The sequence below is a fragment of the Nannospalax galili genome, unplaced genomic scaffold (assembly GCF_000622305.1).
Source record: "Nannospalax galili isolate Female #2095 unplaced genomic scaffold, S.galili_v1.0 scaffold332, whole genome shotgun sequence".
NCBI lineage: Eukaryota > Metazoa > Chordata > Mammalia > Rodentia > Spalacidae > Nannospalax > Nannospalax galili.
Genome location: NW_008333794.1, coordinates 522,887 through 539,499, shown reverse-complemented (window position 1 = coordinate 539,499; position 16,613 = coordinate 522,887). Strand labels below are relative to the sequence as shown.

The 16,613-nt window shown below is 46.8% G+C and overlaps 1 protein-coding gene across 3 annotated transcripts in view; it reads right to left on the bottom strand.

The window, feature by feature from the left end:
* The window catches only part of Copg1 (coatomer protein complex subunit gamma 1), a 32,659-nt gene extending 23,618 nt beyond the window's left edge, over positions 1-9,041 (bottom strand). The window contains exons 1-12 of one of the 3 annotated variants that reach the window (XM_008828545.3): positions 8,891-9,041; positions 7,869-7,921; positions 7,460-7,540; positions 7,182-7,253; positions 6,940-7,019; positions 5,645-5,720; positions 5,279-5,457; position 5,126; positions 3,507-3,664; positions 3,279-3,412; positions 1,590-1,657; positions 1,199-1,387 (exon numbers count right to left, since the gene is read on the bottom strand). In XM_008828545.3, coding sequence (XP_008826767.1) covers positions 1,199-1,387; positions 1,590-1,657; positions 3,279-3,412; positions 3,507-3,664; position 5,126; positions 5,279-5,457; positions 5,645-5,720; positions 6,940-7,019; positions 7,182-7,253; positions 7,460-7,540; positions 7,869-7,921; positions 8,891-8,927 — 1,128 coding nt within the window. In that variant the 5' untranslated portion in view covers positions 8,928-9,041. Of the gene's footprint in view, positions 1-1,198; positions 1,388-1,589; positions 1,658-3,278; positions 3,413-3,506; positions 3,665-4,797; positions 4,886-5,125; positions 5,127-5,278; positions 5,458-5,644; positions 5,721-6,939; positions 7,020-7,181; positions 7,254-7,459; positions 7,541-7,868; positions 7,922-8,890 lie in introns of all 3 variants that reach the window. The other 2 variants (XM_029561323.1, XM_029561322.1) reach the window with 2 other exon arrangements.
* Between the last annotated feature and the right edge of the window lie 7,572 nt (positions 9,042-16,613).

Here is a 16,613-nt window from a genome sequence, read left to right as displayed (position 1 = left end):
AATATTTTAATAATGAAATGGAGATCTTTTTTAAAGTTTAAAACCTCATTTTAATCTTATGTCTTATGGGGGTTATACGGAGTACAATATTGTATAACTGTATCAATTCAACTGTAAACCTAAAAATTTACAGCCAATTTTGAAAGAGATGCATCTTAGCTCTGGAAATTGTTATTGAATATGTCAATGCTGTTGCAATGAAATGCTTCTTCTAATTATATGGTTATTAAATAAAAAAAATAAAAAAATAAAAAAAAGTACTACAGGCCAGACTGTGACACACATCTATAACTTTAAGCACTTGGGAGTCGGAAGCAGAAGGATTGCTTCAAGGCTGTGCCTAGCCTGGGCTTTACTTTGACTTCTATCCAGGTCAGCCTGAGCTACTAAGTGAGACCCTGTCTAGAAAACTCAAAATCAAAAAAATATAAAAAGTACTACAAAAGCCAGGCAGGGTGGACACACCAGTAATCCAGCAGCATTGGAGAAGCTAAAGCCAGAGAATCTGAGTTTGAGGCAAAGAAGAAAAAAAATAACGAAAAAAGAGAAATCCCCAAACTGCCACCTTTACAAGCATCTTTTTTACAATTAAACTCTTTATCACGAGTTGCAGGACCTTCAGTATCCAGCCCCATCCTGCTATGACATCACCACCTTCACATCCCCAGAGGTCCTGGCACTTGGCTGGCCTGCCTCCTTGGTGCCTGCCACACACCTGCTCCTGCCCTTTCTGCCCTTCCTCCTGGGCAGAGGCATTTTGCTGGCTCACCCTGCAAAAGGGCCTTCCTTACCCTTGCTTCACCAGTAGCTACTCGTGCAATCATAGCTTCCTCACTGCATTTCTAGGCCTACTGGTCTTATATACATGTTTGTTTGTTACCATTTATCTCGCCAGACTAAAGGGATGTTTTCATAACAGCATGTATCCCTCCTATCCACTGCTGTCTCCTCTCCTGAAACTCCAGAACAGATAAAGTGCTCAATAAACACTTCAAGAATGAATAAAGAAGCCCCTCACTGGCCTAAACCTACTGTTCTTAAAGTTCAAAGGGACAAAGGTCTGGAGGCAGGGCTGTGTACATCCCAACCCTAAGCCAGCCAGCTCCAAGTCAACCTGGTCAGACCTGTGGATATGGACAGCAGGTTCAGGAAGCATCACCCTTGTTTGGGGGTTGTGTGTTGTGAGGGTACTTGGTACCTTGAATTCGTCTGAGATCTCTGACATGAAGGAAGAGATCTGCTTCATAAGGCGGTCGATACTGCTCTCGCTCCCTGTCTTAAGGAGGGTAGTGATGGCCAATGTGGCAATGCTGCGGTTTGAATCTGTGACCAGGTTCTCCAGATCCAGATTGCAGGCAGTCACTGCTGATGGGTGCTTCATGGCAACCTATGTAGGGAGGACAGAGATGCAGTGCAGCACCCAATTCTGTCACTTCACCTATAGGGTGGGCCTGGTCAGAGGTCCTTTGGGGACCACATCTACTCCTCTCCCAGCCAGGTCAGAGGGTGGAGTCACCTACCACTAGTAGATCAGATCTGCTTCCCATCTGCCCCATCCTCCCCAATCTTCCCCATCCCTAGACTATTACCTTATTGAGAGTGCGGACTGCAGCATAGCGGAGTGCAGCCTTGGGTGAGCTACAGAAAAGCTGGAGCACTGCAGGGAGACAGACACATATGCCAGGCTGCTCTTGATCCCAGGCAGTAGAACATCTGGGGACTCAGGAACAGCATGGTACCAAGGGTGAACAAGCTCTCAGGTCAATCACAGGAAAACCCTCTATTCAGCTCCCTGTTGACAGAACTACTTTGTCCTGCACCTTCTCAGTGAGGGCCCTGAGTGTCTATCTACAGTTATATACTGAGGTCCTGTCATGTGGTAGCCGCCATGCCTGTCTGATTCTGCTCAACCCCAGGGAACAGCTGCTACAATGACCCCATCTTACAGATAGGGAGGCTGAGGTGTACACAGAAAAGCAATGAAGTGACTTTGGGTTAGCAGCCACTCAGTGGCAGAAGTGGTGTTAAAGGTAAGGTCCGTCCACATCTGCAGCCTGAGCACTTAGCCACCTATCGTTCCATGTTCACAATACCCAATGGCGCGTCCTCTCAGCACCAAGCTTGAGCTAAGCCTTCCTTAAATAAACAGGGTTTATTTCTCTCTGGAACAATGCCAAAGAGTGGAACACCACTGTGTGTGTCAGGGACCATATCCTTTCCTCGTCCTGGCTGCCCCAAGCTCACAGCTAACACTTGTCCTCAAATATAGTCCTGAATGGGGCTGTGTTCTAGAACATCCAAGTTCTTTCCTTTATTGCTTCACTCTTATTCTCTTGCCATTTTTTGGAATTAATTTTTTTCTTAAAATAGAGTAACATTTTTTGAAGCCTCTATTTTATGTCTTTCATTGTCCTGGAAATATAGGGACATAACAGGGAGGAAATAAGTATCCAGCTAAGTTCTTTTTGTGTTTGTCCCCAAGGAGGATGGGAGACTGTTCCTTGTACACATGAACCCTATCTCTGTACCTGATCAAGTTTACATTACTGCTATGGGGAATTCTAGAAAAAGAGAGAGCCCAATCAGTCCCGCTCTCTTGTCATACTAGAGTTCGCTGGTTCTGGGTGGAATGCTCACCCCTCTCCCATTCTTGGAATCCAGTGTAGACAACCTTCTCAAACTCTCAGCATAACCACTCTCCTATACCAGCCCCTGAGCTCCTTAACTCCTGGGCACATAGTCTCTGTTCTCATCCCAATATCAGCATGGCGCAGGCAGATGAGACAGTGACTTGACTAGAGCCCAAACACCACAAGGCTGCTGGACTCTCCTTAGTAATCCATGATGGTATCTGGCAGTGGGCTGAGAAGCTTGGACTGTATCATCTTTACTACCTACAGGTAAGATGGTCATCCACCCCTGCAGAAAGGAAGTGAGGCCTGGAGAGGAGAGTGGACTGCCCAGACTTGCCCATCTGCTAAGAGCAGTGCCAGCGAACCCGGCTGTAAGCTCCAGGGCAGCCCCAGTGAGCACACTGGGCTTCACAGGTCCTGAGCCCCAACCCCAGTTCCTCCTTTGGAGTCGGTTAGCCTGGCAGTGCTAGTCTGCACTATATACCTCAGGCTCTTTAGTGTTGAGAGGGAACTAAAAACAGCCCACCTCAGTCTGACACCCCTAGACCATGGCCTATTTGAGGCCAACTTCTCTTCACGACCTGTGGCTCAGGGCCTTGTGCCTAACAGGCAAAATCTGTGGCAGGGGAGGGACAGGATGGAGACCTGACACAGCAGGAGCCAGCTCTTTAGCACTGCAGCCTGGCAGATTGACGATGGCTGAGGCAGCTTCATACACCACCATCTCGTGCTTATTACGCAAGCAGCTTTCGATGAAGTCAAACAGTGGGCTGTCACGGCTACAAAAGAACATGGCAACGAGAAATTGGGGCCAGTCCAGAAACACAGGACAGAGGAGGCATCATCTAGCTGGCAGGAGATGGGTATCCTTACCTGCCATCCTCTTCTTCCAGTTGCTTGCTGGCCACTCGGATCATCATGCAGTACGCAAAGGGGGACTTCAGCCCGTGCCGGGTAAACTTGCTGATCATCTTACTGACAGCCAGCCGGTCATTCTTCCGTACATGGTACAAAAGTCCTAGAGCATGGTACTGGAAGACAAGAGATAGTAAGAGAAACAGGCACAGAAGGACAGGTCTTCTGTTGTGCAGCCCTGGACTGGCCACTCTACCTCTGTGGGTTGTGGCTGGCTCATTTCTATGAAAAGTGTATCACTCATACCCACAGAGGTACTGTGACAACTGCCACAGGCACTGTGTGCCCAGCCCCCAGCATAATTATGCTCAACACGCCAACCGGAGCCCTCAAGTGATCCAGAGTTTTAGCAATGACCTGACAGGCAGCATGACTACAGATGTGGAGAGGGACACGATACCACAGTTGAAAGGAAGAGCTGCCATGGTAGTCTTTCAGTGAGGAGAGGTGTGGGTAAGACATGAGCATGGACATGTGGGACACAGCCACAAATCCAACAACCCAGAGGATGAGCCTGCTTATCCGTCCCACTCATGGCCAAGCTGGGACTGGAGGGCTAGAAGCCCAGGGATGCCACTTGGAGATATATAGTACCAGAGTCACTTCCTGTTCTAGCTGATCATTCTTAGTCAAGTGGCATTTCAGGGCCAAGATATGGCAGTTCTGTGTGCTTTCCTTGTGATAAGTCTCTGATCCTCAGAGGTGTTCTGAGGGGTCACAGCTGAGCCTGAAGGCGAGACCCACACAGAGTGAAGAGAAAGACAAGCACTGAAGGGAAGGGACAAACCAGATTTTCCCATGCTGAATTACATGTCTTCTTTAATCCTCACTCTTCCCATTTTACAAACAAAGAAACTGAGACTCAGAAGGAAGGAATATTAGGCCTAGGTCACAGAGGAAGGTTTCCTAGATGGAAACCTCATGTTGCTGTAAGCTAGCCTGGCATGGCCTGGACTAAGGTGGCCTCTGCTTGCTGGGACTGGTGGGCTGTGACAGCCCATTCTCTAAAATATGCTCAGCTGCCTATTCACACACTTAGGCTATTGCAGAAGCCACCAGTAAGATTCTTTTGCTCAAGCTCCCATGTGCTGCCCTGGCTTCTTCCTCAAAGGCCCCATCTCCCCTAACCTAATGACGGAAGGATGAAAGCCTACCCAGGTCAGAGGCCACCAGCACCTGAGTTGAGTGGATAATGACAACTATGTGGTACACCCGCCTGTTTTCAACAACACTCTAGCTCACATCTCACCTGTACCATGATGTTATCACTAGATGCTGCCTCTTGGGCCTCGTTCACCCAGCGCTTGACCACATCGAAGCTGCACTTCAGTAGGTGCTGTGGGCGGTAGGACTTGTTAAGGGACCAACAGGAAGGGTGCCTGCCCTGTCACACCCCCTTTCCCCCCTCAGATGCAGCCAGGGGCCTCCTCACTGTCCTGGTCTTGAGACCAAGGACAGTCAGCACAGATGCCATCCTCCTTCTCCCCACCTGGCAAATTCCTGCCCAATCCCAGTCCCAACAATCTGTCATCCCAGTCCTTCTCAGAGTTCTTGATTCTCTTCTGAGAAGACAGGACCCTCAAGACATTTTTTTCTACCTTCAACCCATCCCTGCAGGCCCCTGCCACAGCTACACACCAGAGATATGCCAGGTTAACTTGCTGATCATCTTACTATCAGCCAGTGGGTCATTCTTACATACATGGTACAAAAGTCCTAGTGCATGGTACTGAACCATGATGTTATCACTAGATGCTGCTTCTTGGGCCTCGTTCACCCAGCTCTTGACCACATCAAAGCTGCAATTAAGTAGGTGCAGAGAAGACACTAGGGCAGAGCTGGAGACACTGGGCACCTTGTCCACAATTGCTTGCTTCATGTAACGCTCAACAGCCTGCAGCATGGTACTCTGTGGGAATGGGAGAAGAGTACTCAGTCATGGGGACAGTGGGTACACGGCACAACAAACATTCTCCTCAGAGTTCATGTGTATTACCCCACTGCACCCTTCAGAGAGCTGCAGGCAACCTAGAGTGTGCTCGGGATGAGGCCTCACACGATAGCCTGGGAAACAGGCAGAGGACAGCAGGACTCACATCAGTGATCTGACAGAGGGCTCGCACGGCCGGACCACGGTAGTTGTCTTCTTTCCCAGTCATATCTTTTGTCAGGCTGCAGGGGGAAGGAGGTACTGCTGACATGCCACATCCAAGACTATCCCTCTCCTTCAGTCCATTACCATGTATGCCTGGATTACCACACCAGCATTCTGACTACTGCTCCCTTCTTTTCTCATCAAGCCAAACTCCAAAACAAACAGCAGCTCCAGAGAGTTGCACAAAACTTAAAATGAGAGGTAGGTGTGGTGGCACACACCTGTAATCCCAGCACCCAGAAAGTGAAGGCAGGAGAATTAGCATGAGTTTAGGGCCAGCCTGGGTCACTCACCTAAGACAGTGCCTTCCTAATGCATCAAACAGAGAAGCACCTCACTGGACTGTGCTCTCCTTTCCAAGCCAAGCACATGTGGTGCTTGGCCTGGACCAGCTTCACCCTTCACCTCCACCCCTGCCCTGCAATGTCTTACTCCTTTAGAATTCAGATCATTTTGGGAGGCTTTTTCTGGTCCAACATCAAGTTGGGTGTCCTTTTGCACTGCTATCACAGCCCATTATACTTCCATAAACCATGCTGTGGTCTATCTTAATAGCCTGGCTGCCTGGTTATTTGCTTGTAAATCCTAGGGCTGCAGAGGCCATGGAGTTCATATTTGATGCTACATACAGACTGATATACATTCAGTAAGTATCATCATAAGATACCTGAAAAACGGATGTATGCATCCCATACACACATTAACAGCGGCAGGAAGAAATAAGAGAAGTGAACCTCAATTTCCTTCCTTCTTTCCTCCCCCCCCCTCTCTGAGATAAGGTCTTGCTATACAGCCCAAACTGGTCCAAATTTGAGGCAGTCCTCCTGTCTCTGCCTCCCAAGTGCTGGGGTTACAAGTATGCACCACCATGCTCAGCTTTGACTCAAGGACAGGAGTTATGCATTAGTGATGTCTGTCCCAAAGTTACCCAGCCTAATGCAGAAATCAGTACTTGGTAAGGAGACCTGCTCATAAACTTCTTGTGCTGTTTTTCTTTTTCTTAGCACTCACTAAAGACTCTGAAAGTTCCATGCTGCTCGGGTTGAGGAAGGAGGAGCAAGGAAAGCAAGGTGAGGGAAATAAGAGGGACGCAATATCCTCTGGTGGCACTGCATGGGCCCAGAAGGAAAGGCACAGGGAAGGGACTTTTGGCATATGATCAAAAGTCTCTTCCTTGTACACACTGCCTCTGTTGAAGGGACCCACTAGAGGTGCCACCTTCTGTCTAAGACTTGCCTGCTGGTGACAATGATGACATCCTCTGCGATGCAAGACATCTCCTTGATGGTCAAGTAGCACATGCGGCGGAGTGTGGGCTGGGAAAGACATGGAAAAGCCCTATCAGTGCTGCTCAGTGAGAGGGCCAGAGTCAGGAAGGACTTCCCATCTGTGTAAAGACAGTCCACACCTACTGGTGGTCCTCCCATCACCCTGGAGAGGTGCCACTTCTCCAGGAAAGCAGGGATCAGTGCACTTACATCATTGGACTGAAAGAGCTTGGTCATAGCAAAGAAGGCCTCTGTCGCTTCTGTGGTTCCCAGGTGTTCCCCCTTTGGTAATCAAGAAAGAAGACTCTGTTTGGGACAACAGGTCAGCCATGCCTGATCTTCAGACTCACAAAACACATCAGAGCTGGAAAGTCAGGGGATCTAGGACTGGACTGTTGGCTCCAACCACAGAGCTGTCAAACAGCCTAAGGGTACCTCCCACTTTTCACACCTCTCCCTGAATTCCCTGCCAAGCCTCATCTTATTACCTGGTTTATGAGATAAAGAATCTTGGTGAGGATGTGGGCGCATTTCCGAGGGTTGATGGGAGTTTCATTAAAGACCCGAGCCTGAGAAGAAACAATCATTACCGCCAGCCCAATTTACTTCCCTCCTACCTCCTACCCTCAGTTCACAAAGGGCCTGGAAAGATCTATGGTGCATATAACACATCAGTCTGAACAAATTTATTTTCAAATGGAGTTTTTCTTAAGTCATCTATTGACCATTGGTGCAATCTTTGCTTGTGCTGACCTACTGATTAATGATACTCAGCAAACATAATGAACAAAGTCTTCCTGTCTTTCCATGCACAAGCTCTTTAAACCAGCATTCTACATACATGTGCCAGTATTCTGATATCATGGCAAGTAAGTGTTCATGAAGGATGACACTTGCCTCTTGGAGTACTGCACTCTTCTCAAGGTGCTGGAGCGGGTTGGAGCCTCCACCTATAGTTGAGAAAGCCAATTATAGGTTGTGACTGAATTTCTTAATTTCTCTCTGCCTCTTTTTCCCCCTGAGATCAGTCTCCTATATCCTTTACTGGTCTTGAACTCCATGTGTAGCAGGAGGATGATCTTGGGCTTCTGATCTTCCTGCCTCCACCTCCTAGTTTATGTGGTACTATGGATCAAACTCAGGGCTTCATGTACTCTGGGCAAGCACTCTACCAACTGAGCTACACCCTCAGCCTGTGACCCTAAATTTCAAGACTCTCCCAAACACAGGGGAGGGAAAGAAGTCTCTCTCACCTACTAATGGCAGTCAAGGCTCTACTGTTTATAAATCCTGTTAAGGGGGCTCCCAATGTCCCCAGACCATTTACCCACAGTCCACCCTTGGTACAGTCTTTCTGTGCCTGCCAGAGTGCCATGTCTTGCATTCATTCGTGCAACCAGAACTTAACCTGTGACTAGGTTTCCCTCACAGCGGATGTCACACGTGTGACTACCTAGTTGCTGTCTGGGTCCACCACTAGGTGAGCATTCTAACATCCCTAGTGCAGGCACCGAGGGTCCCGCTTGCTCCAAATACTGCAGTGTCAGGATAGAGCACAGTGCCTGACGTTCAGTAAGTGCGCTGTTTGCCGAATGAATTTAAACCATCATTCGCAGCCGCAGGACTGGGTCTGCAGATTACGCCCATCATGGCTGGCACCAACGCAGCTCTGGCAAATACCAAGAGGTCGGATGGGCACTTCCTCTGGCAAGACAGGAAAACTGAGGCCCAGAGAGGAGCTTTACCCGCACAAGGTCACCCAGCAGTCACGGCGAGGGGCTGCGGGTGCAGATTGCGAAGCACGCTTGGGCCCTGGGAGGACAGTGTGGACCTGCGCACAAGTGCCCGCCCCTCTCTGGGCCTCTGGCTGTGGACGGCGGCCCTCAAAGAGGACGCCCCGAAGGTCCCAGGTCCCTCACCCGACTCCTCGTCCTTCTTGTCGAATTTCTTCAACATGGTGCCAGGGGCGCTCCAGGCAGCACGGAGATTCTCGCAGCAGCAGCGACCGGCAGCAGCTTCTCTCACCAGCGGCTTCCGGACTCCGGCCGGCCACGTCGCTCAGAGCTCTGCGCCTGCGCACTATTCGCGCTGCGTCTGCGCACAACCGCCCCACGTTTAACCCTTTCAGCTCCCGGAGCAGAGAACAGGGACTAAGCCAAGCGGAGCCGGGTGGCAGGGGAGGGTGGGGAGAGGCCACAGTGGAAATGGGCGTGGCCTGGAACAGGGGACGGGCCTGAGGTTTGGGTTAGGCAGTTGCTCACTCTGCTGTGTTGCTGGCGTTTGCGGCTAAATTTAAAGGGTGTTGGTGGCCCAGCACCGTGGCGCATGCCTTTAATCCAGCGTGTAGGCAGAGACAAGCAGATCTCAGTGAGTTCAAGACGAGCCTGGTCTATAAAGCGAGTTCCAGGCCAGCCAGGGCTACATGATGAAACCCCAAAAATTGGGGCTGGAGAGATGGCTCAGCGGTTTAACAGCACTGACTGTTCTTCTACAGGACCCAGGTTCGGATATATAAAATCCCGAAAAATAAATAAGTAAAGAAATTATCAGTGGCGTACGAACGGGAGGGTCTCAGCCCCATAGTTACTTGTCACCTTTTTTTTTTTTTTTCTTTAGTGTGTATGCATGTATTGCCGGCATGTAGGTAAGTGCAATGCCCGCGAAGGTCAGAAGAGGCTGTCGGGGACTGGAGTTAGTCTGGGAATGGAGTTCCTGACAGTTATTAGCTGCCACGTGGGTGCTGGGGTTCGAACCCCGGTCCTCGGGTCCTCTGCAAGAACAGCCAGTGCTCTTAACCGCTGAGCCATCTCTCCAGCCCCACTTATTGTCACCTCTTGGAGGCTTCACCATTCGCTCCTCACTGTCCTTTCTCCTGATTTTCCTTCCTAGCTTGAGTCACCGACCAATACCCTGTATTTTTACTTCCTTGTACTGCAGTGGATAATGTTGAGCCTAGTGGTTGCTCAGTAAGTTCTTGTTGAGTGAATTAATGCATGGAATTGTTCTCTGATTTACATCTGTCCCTGGTATGCAAACTTTGCTGAGCTTGGCTAGCTTTGGGACTACCAGGGTGTGCAGTGAGAGGGGATGCAGGCAGGGCAGCAACAAGCTCTGGATCTGGAATGATCTTGCCTGGGACGGATGCAGATGATTCTGGCACCAATGTGAAATCATGAAACTTGAAACTTGTTTGCATTAATTCCATCCCTTATCCAGAGGAAAGCATCCAGAAGAAGAAACCAAAATTGTTTGGTGTGGTGGTGTAATAAATGAAATTATGGCATATTCATGGGTTGGACTATCCCAGATCTTTTATTATTTTTTAATTTATTTAGTTTTATTTGTATGAGTGTTTTTGCTGCATATATGTAAATGTGCCCAAAAGTTAAGATTCATTATTAAAACCTGGAAATGAAAAAAAAAAGAAAAACCAGCCAGATTTGGATTGATGTGATAAAATGATGGATGTAATACAGATAAACTGTGTGGTTTGTTTGTTTGTTTGAGACAAGGTCTGGTTATGTGGCCCAGGCTGGCCTTTAACTTAGGATCCTCTGGTCTCAGATTCACAAATTCTGGGATGACAGACCTGTGTCACCAAAATAAGTTTTACAATGCCCCTCTGAGAATGAGAACTGTGAATTTTGCCTCCAGAACTATGTATGGACTTAAATATAACTATGGGGTTTTCTTTTCTTTTCTTTTCTTTTTTTTTTCCCTCTGGTCCTTTTGAGACAGGGTCTCCCTGTAGACCCAGCTGGCCTGGAACTCACTATGTAGACCAGACTGGCCTTGAACTCACAGAGATCTGCCTGCCTCTGCCTCCCAAGTGCTGGGATTAAAGGCGTGCGCTACCACGCCCAGCTGGGTTTTGATTTTTTAATGTAATATCCATTTTTCACAATAATTACTAAGTCCTTTGTAGAACTGCAGGGTGCTGAAAGGGCAAGAAAAAAACTAGGGAAATCTGAACCAGGCTGGAAGAGTGTGTCGGTCTCCACATCCTGGTTGCAATAGTATTTTCTTTTTAACTAATTGTGTTTGTCTTTCAAAAATAGAGATATGGGGCTGGAAAGATGGCTAAGCAGTTAAGAGCACTGACTGCTCTTGCAGAGGACCAGGGTTCGATTCCCAGCACCCACATGGTGGCTACGAACCATCCTTAACTCCAGTTCCAGGGGAATCCAAAGCCCTCTTCTGACCTCCACAGCATTGCACGACATGTGTGCACTCACACACATGCAGGCAAAACACTCATACACATAAAAATAATAAATAAAATATTTTAAATAAAAATAAATAAATAAAATTGAGATATAGGACTGGAGAGATGGCTCAGCAGTTAAGAGCACTGGCTGCTCTTGCAGAGGATCTGGGTTAGGTTCCCAGCACCCACATGGTGGCTAACAACCATTTATAACTCCAGTTCCAGGGGATCTGATGCCCTCTTCTGGCCTCCATGGGCATTTCACACACAGGTACACTAACATACATATGGGCAAAACACTCATACACACAAAATAAAAATAAATAAAATAATTTTAATTGAGATATAACTGGTTATTGTGGTACATAATTGTAATCTCAGTACTCAGGACACAGAGACAGGAGGATCAGAATTTCAAAGCCATCCTCCTCCACCAGCCTGAGCTACATGACACCCTGACTTAAACAAAATCCAACACCAACAACAAAACAGGGCCAGTGAGATGACTCAAGGCGACTGCTGGCCTGATGGCCTGGGTTCAGTCTCTGGAACCCACGTAAAAGTGGGAAGAGACAGCTGACTCTACAGGTCGCCTCCACATTCCACAACTGATCTCCAGACATGTACCATGGCATGTGTGAACACACAATAATTTTTAAAGAAAAAATACGAGTTTCAGCTTGTCTTTCATTACTGAGCTTCTGGTGTCATAGCCAAGCAATCATTGCTTATGCCAAGATCATTGTTTCACCCCTCTTCTGTTCTGAGAGTTTTAGCTTTGCCTCTTACATTTTGTTCTTTGATCCATTTTGATTAGTTTTTTAGTGTGTTGTAAAGTAGAGCTTTAACTACATTTTTTCCCCCTATGGAGATACAAGCTATAAAACTTGAAAAGACTCTTTGAGGATGGCAAGACTGCCCCATAGTGTCACCCTTAATATCCCATGTGTGCTGGATAGCTTTAGTTGTCGCCTTGACACACGTGGGTTGAGGGAGCCTCAATTGGGGAACTGTCTCCATTGGACTGGCCTGTGGCCATGTCTGAGGGGCATCTTCTTGATGAGTGATGTGGGAGGGCCCAGCCCACTGTGGGTGGTGCCACCCCTGGGCAGGTGGGCCTGTGTTGTATAAGAAAGCAGGCTGATCAGGGGCCAGGGGAGCAAGCCAGTAAGCAGCATTCCTCCATGGCCTGTGCTCCAGCTCTTGTCTCCAGGTTCCTGTCCTGAGTTCCTACCTTGGACTCCCTGATGAACTGTGATCCAGGAGATGTAAGCCAAATAAACCCTTTCCTCCTCAAGTTGATATTGATCAGAGTATTCTGTCATAGCAATGAAGAAACAAACTCGAACACTGGGTAAAAGCGCTTGCTTCCAAGCCTGATGTCTTGTGCACAATCCTTGGAATACACATGGTGGAAGTCTCGAGAGAGCACATTCCTACAAGTTGTCCTCTAACCTCCACACATAAACAAATGGATAAATAAATGGAAAATTTTCTTTTTTATTGAGAATTTCATGCATGCATATAATGTGTTTTGATCAAGTCCACCTCCCCATTCCCTCTCCTCCAACTCCTATCTTCACTACCACTTCCCTCCCAATTTCATATTCTCTCTCTCTCTCTCTCTCTCTCTCTCTCTCTCTCTCTCTCTCTCTCTCTCTCCTCTCTCCCACCCACAGAGTCCATTTATTGCTGCCAGTATGTGTGTCGGTGTAGAGCTTTCCACTGCAGCATGTGTAGCCAGCCTCTCAGGAGCCTCATCCCTGAAGAAAACGAAGTCTCCCTCTCCCAACAGCCATCAATTGCCAGTAGCTCTGTAGCTAATGATAGGACTTCTTGACCTCTTCTGCTGCCATGCTGAGAGTTTGTCTAGGTTAATCTTGTGCGGGTCTCATGCATGCAGTCATAGCCCCTGTGAGTTCATCTGCAAAACTGCCTTGTTATATCCAGAAAACACTTTTACTGTATTCATTCAGTGCCTCTGGCTCTTAAAATCTCTCTGCCCCCGTGCCACAATATTCCCTTCGCACTGGGAGGAGGGGATGTGATGTAGATGCCTTATTTAGGGCTCAGCACTCCACAGTTTCTTATTTTCTTCAAATTGACCAGCTCTGGGGTTCTGTGTTAATTGCCATCTACTGCAAGAAATTTCTGTGATAAGGGTTGAGAGATTGACTTATCTATGGTTATAGTGACTATATCCACTTAGCAAATTTATAGCAATAGATTCTCTCTTAGGGTCTATGACCTAGCTGGCCTCTGTTTCTTAGCCGTGTTAACAGTGCCATGCACAAGTTCTGTTTTGTGGAGTAGGCCATAAATCCAGTGAGAAAGTGATTGATTACTCCCATAACATTCAAGGCAACATTGCACTAGGGGGCATATCTTGCCAGGCTGGTCATTACTGTAGCTTACAGAGTTCATAGCTGGGTAAGACTGATGAATACTTTTCTCACCTAGTAGTGTACATAGCATCTTCCAGAACTATGAAAGCTAGCTAGTAGGGGTGAAGCTTCCATATCATCCACATCAGCTTATTTCTCCATGTTCCACGACTCAAGTATGTGGGTTCCTTAGCATTAGGTTCTTACCATCAAGTTCTGGAGGAGTGGCCAATAGCCTGTAATGTTTAGAGGTCTATGGAACCTGACTGACCAAAAACTCCAAAAGAAGTAATCCATTTCTGGCACTGGACTTTTTCCTTAATAGCCTATGATGTCTTGGAGATGTAACTCCATTTAAACTCTTTTTATATTTGCATTATATATATATATATATATATTATTTTTTTTAGAAAGCTTCTACATTAGTAGGTTTCCATGTGGCTTTTTCAAAAGTCTTCAGTGTTAGTTATCCCTCCCCATACTCCTTTTTCTGCCCTTCCCTACCATCCCCTACCCCTTAACCCTTCTTGCTCCATTATTCCCCCTTTCCCCTTCATAACACCTTCTTTCTATTTTCCCTCTCTTAAAGGCCACTCCCATGGTCCCTTATTAGTTTCCTGAATCCTATGGGTACTCCAATCTAAATACATACATATAAAAATTCAAAGCTAGTATCCACATATGAGAGAGAACATGCAATGTTTGCCTTTCTGAATCTGTGTTACCTCACTCAGAATGATTATTTCCAGCTCCGTTCATTTACCTGCAAATTTCATTTTTCTTTTTTTTTTGCATTTTTTGAGGCAGGGTCTTCCTGTACCCCAGCTGGCCTGGAACTCACTATGTAGGCCAGGCTGGCCTTGAGCTCACAGAGATCCACCTGACTCTGCCTCCTGAGTGCTGGGACTAAAGGTGTGCGCCACCATGCCTGGCATTATTTTTTTTTCATGTTTTTTTTTTTTGAGACAGGGTTTCACTATATAGCACTCACTGACCTGGAACTCACTATGTAGACCAGGATGGCTTCAACTTCAAAGATTTTTCTTGCTTCTGCCTCCTGAGTACTGGGATTAAAGGCGAACATCACCACTCCCACAAATTTCATATTTCTTTCTTTTAAAGTATTATTTTTTCACAGTTTTGGTCTTTTTGAGATAGGGTCTCCCTGTATAGCCCTGGATGGCCTGGAACTCATTATGTAGATCAGGTTGGCCTCAGTGTCATGGAGATCTGCCTGCCCGTGCCTCCTGAGTGCTGGGATTAAAGGGGTGTGCCACCTTGCCCCACATCAATTTCATTGTCTAAAACAGTTAAATAATATTCCATTGTGTAAATATACCACATTTTCTTTATTCATTCATCAGTTGATGGACATTTAGGCTGTTTCCATTTCCTGGGTATTGTGAATAGAGTAGCCACTGACATGGATGAGCAGGTATCTGTAGTACGATATCTGTAGCAGGTATCTGTAGAGTCCTTGGGTCTATGCCTGAGAGTGTTATAACTAGATCATATGGTAGGTCTATTTCTAGTTTTTTGAGAAACCTCCTTACTTATTTTCATAGTGGCTGCACCAGTTTTTACTCCTACCAACAATGGGTTAAGGGTTCCCCTTCCCTATATCCTCACCAGCACTTGTTACTTTTTTTTTCAATTAAAAAAATTTTTTTATGTGTATGAATGTATTGCCTGCATGTGTATAAAGTGCTCCCATGTCATCCAATGCCCACAGAAGCAGAAGAGGGCATTGGATTCCTCTGGAACTGGAGTTACAGACGGCTGTTAGCCACTATGTAGGTGCTGGGAATTGAACGTGGGTCCTCTGCAAGAGCTACCAGTGCTCTTAAACACTGAGCCATCTCTCCAGTCCCACTTTATTTTTTTTTCTTTTTGAGACAGAGTCTCCCTATAGTCCCAGCTGACCGGGAACTCACTATATAAACCAGGGTGGCCTTGAACTCAGAGATCCACCTGCCTCTGCCTCCTGAATGCTGGGATTAAAGGCCAGCGTTGTCGTTTTTCATCTTAGTCATTCTGACTGGGGTGAAATGAAATCTCAAAGTAGCTGTAATTTGACTTTCTCTGATGGCAAAGAATGTTGAACATTTTAAAAAATATTTCTAGCTGAGTATGGTGGTGCACTCCTCTAGCCCCAGCACTTCGGAGGCAGAGGCAGTGGTTCTCAGTGACACTGAGGGCAGTTTGATCTACATAACAATTTCCAGGTCAGCTAGGGCTACAGGGAGACCCTGTCTAAAAAAAAAAAATTCTCAGCCCTTTGTATTTCTTCTTGTGAAAAATCTCTGTCTAGCTCCATGCTCGAATTTTAAACTGGGTTATTTGTTTTCCTGATAGTATTTTTAGTTATTTGTATATTCTAGACACTAACCCTCTGTCAGATGTATAGCTGGTAAAGATTTTTACCCATTCTGGTGCTGAAGAAGATGGCTCAGTGGTTAAGAGCACTGGCTGTTCTTGCAGAGGACCTGGGTTTGATTCCCAGCACCCACATGACAGCTAATAACCATACTTAACTCCAGTTCCAGGGGATCTAATGGCCCCTTTTGACCTCCTTGGGCATTGCAAGACATGGGTGCACTTAGGAGTATATGCAGGCAATACACTCATACACACACACACAAAAAAAAGATTTTTAGGGCCTGGAGAGATGGCTCAGCGGTTAAGAGCACTGGCTTCTCTTACATGGGACCCGGGTTCGACTCCCAGTACTCCCATGGTAGTTAACAACCATCTGTAACTCCAGTTCCAGGGAATCTGACACCTTCTTCTGAACTCTGCAGGCATTTCACGGCACGGGTGCATGTACACACATACAGGCAATACACTCATACACATAAAATAATAATAAATAAAATATTTTTTAAAAAGATTTTTACCCATTCTACAGGGTGTCTCTTCTTTCAAATGGTGGTTTCCTTTGCTACAGAGAAGGTTTTTTAATTTCATGAGGTCCTATTTGTCAATGGTTGATCTTAATGCCTGCACTACCAGAGTCCTATTCAGAAAGTCCTTTCCTGTGCCTACAAGTTG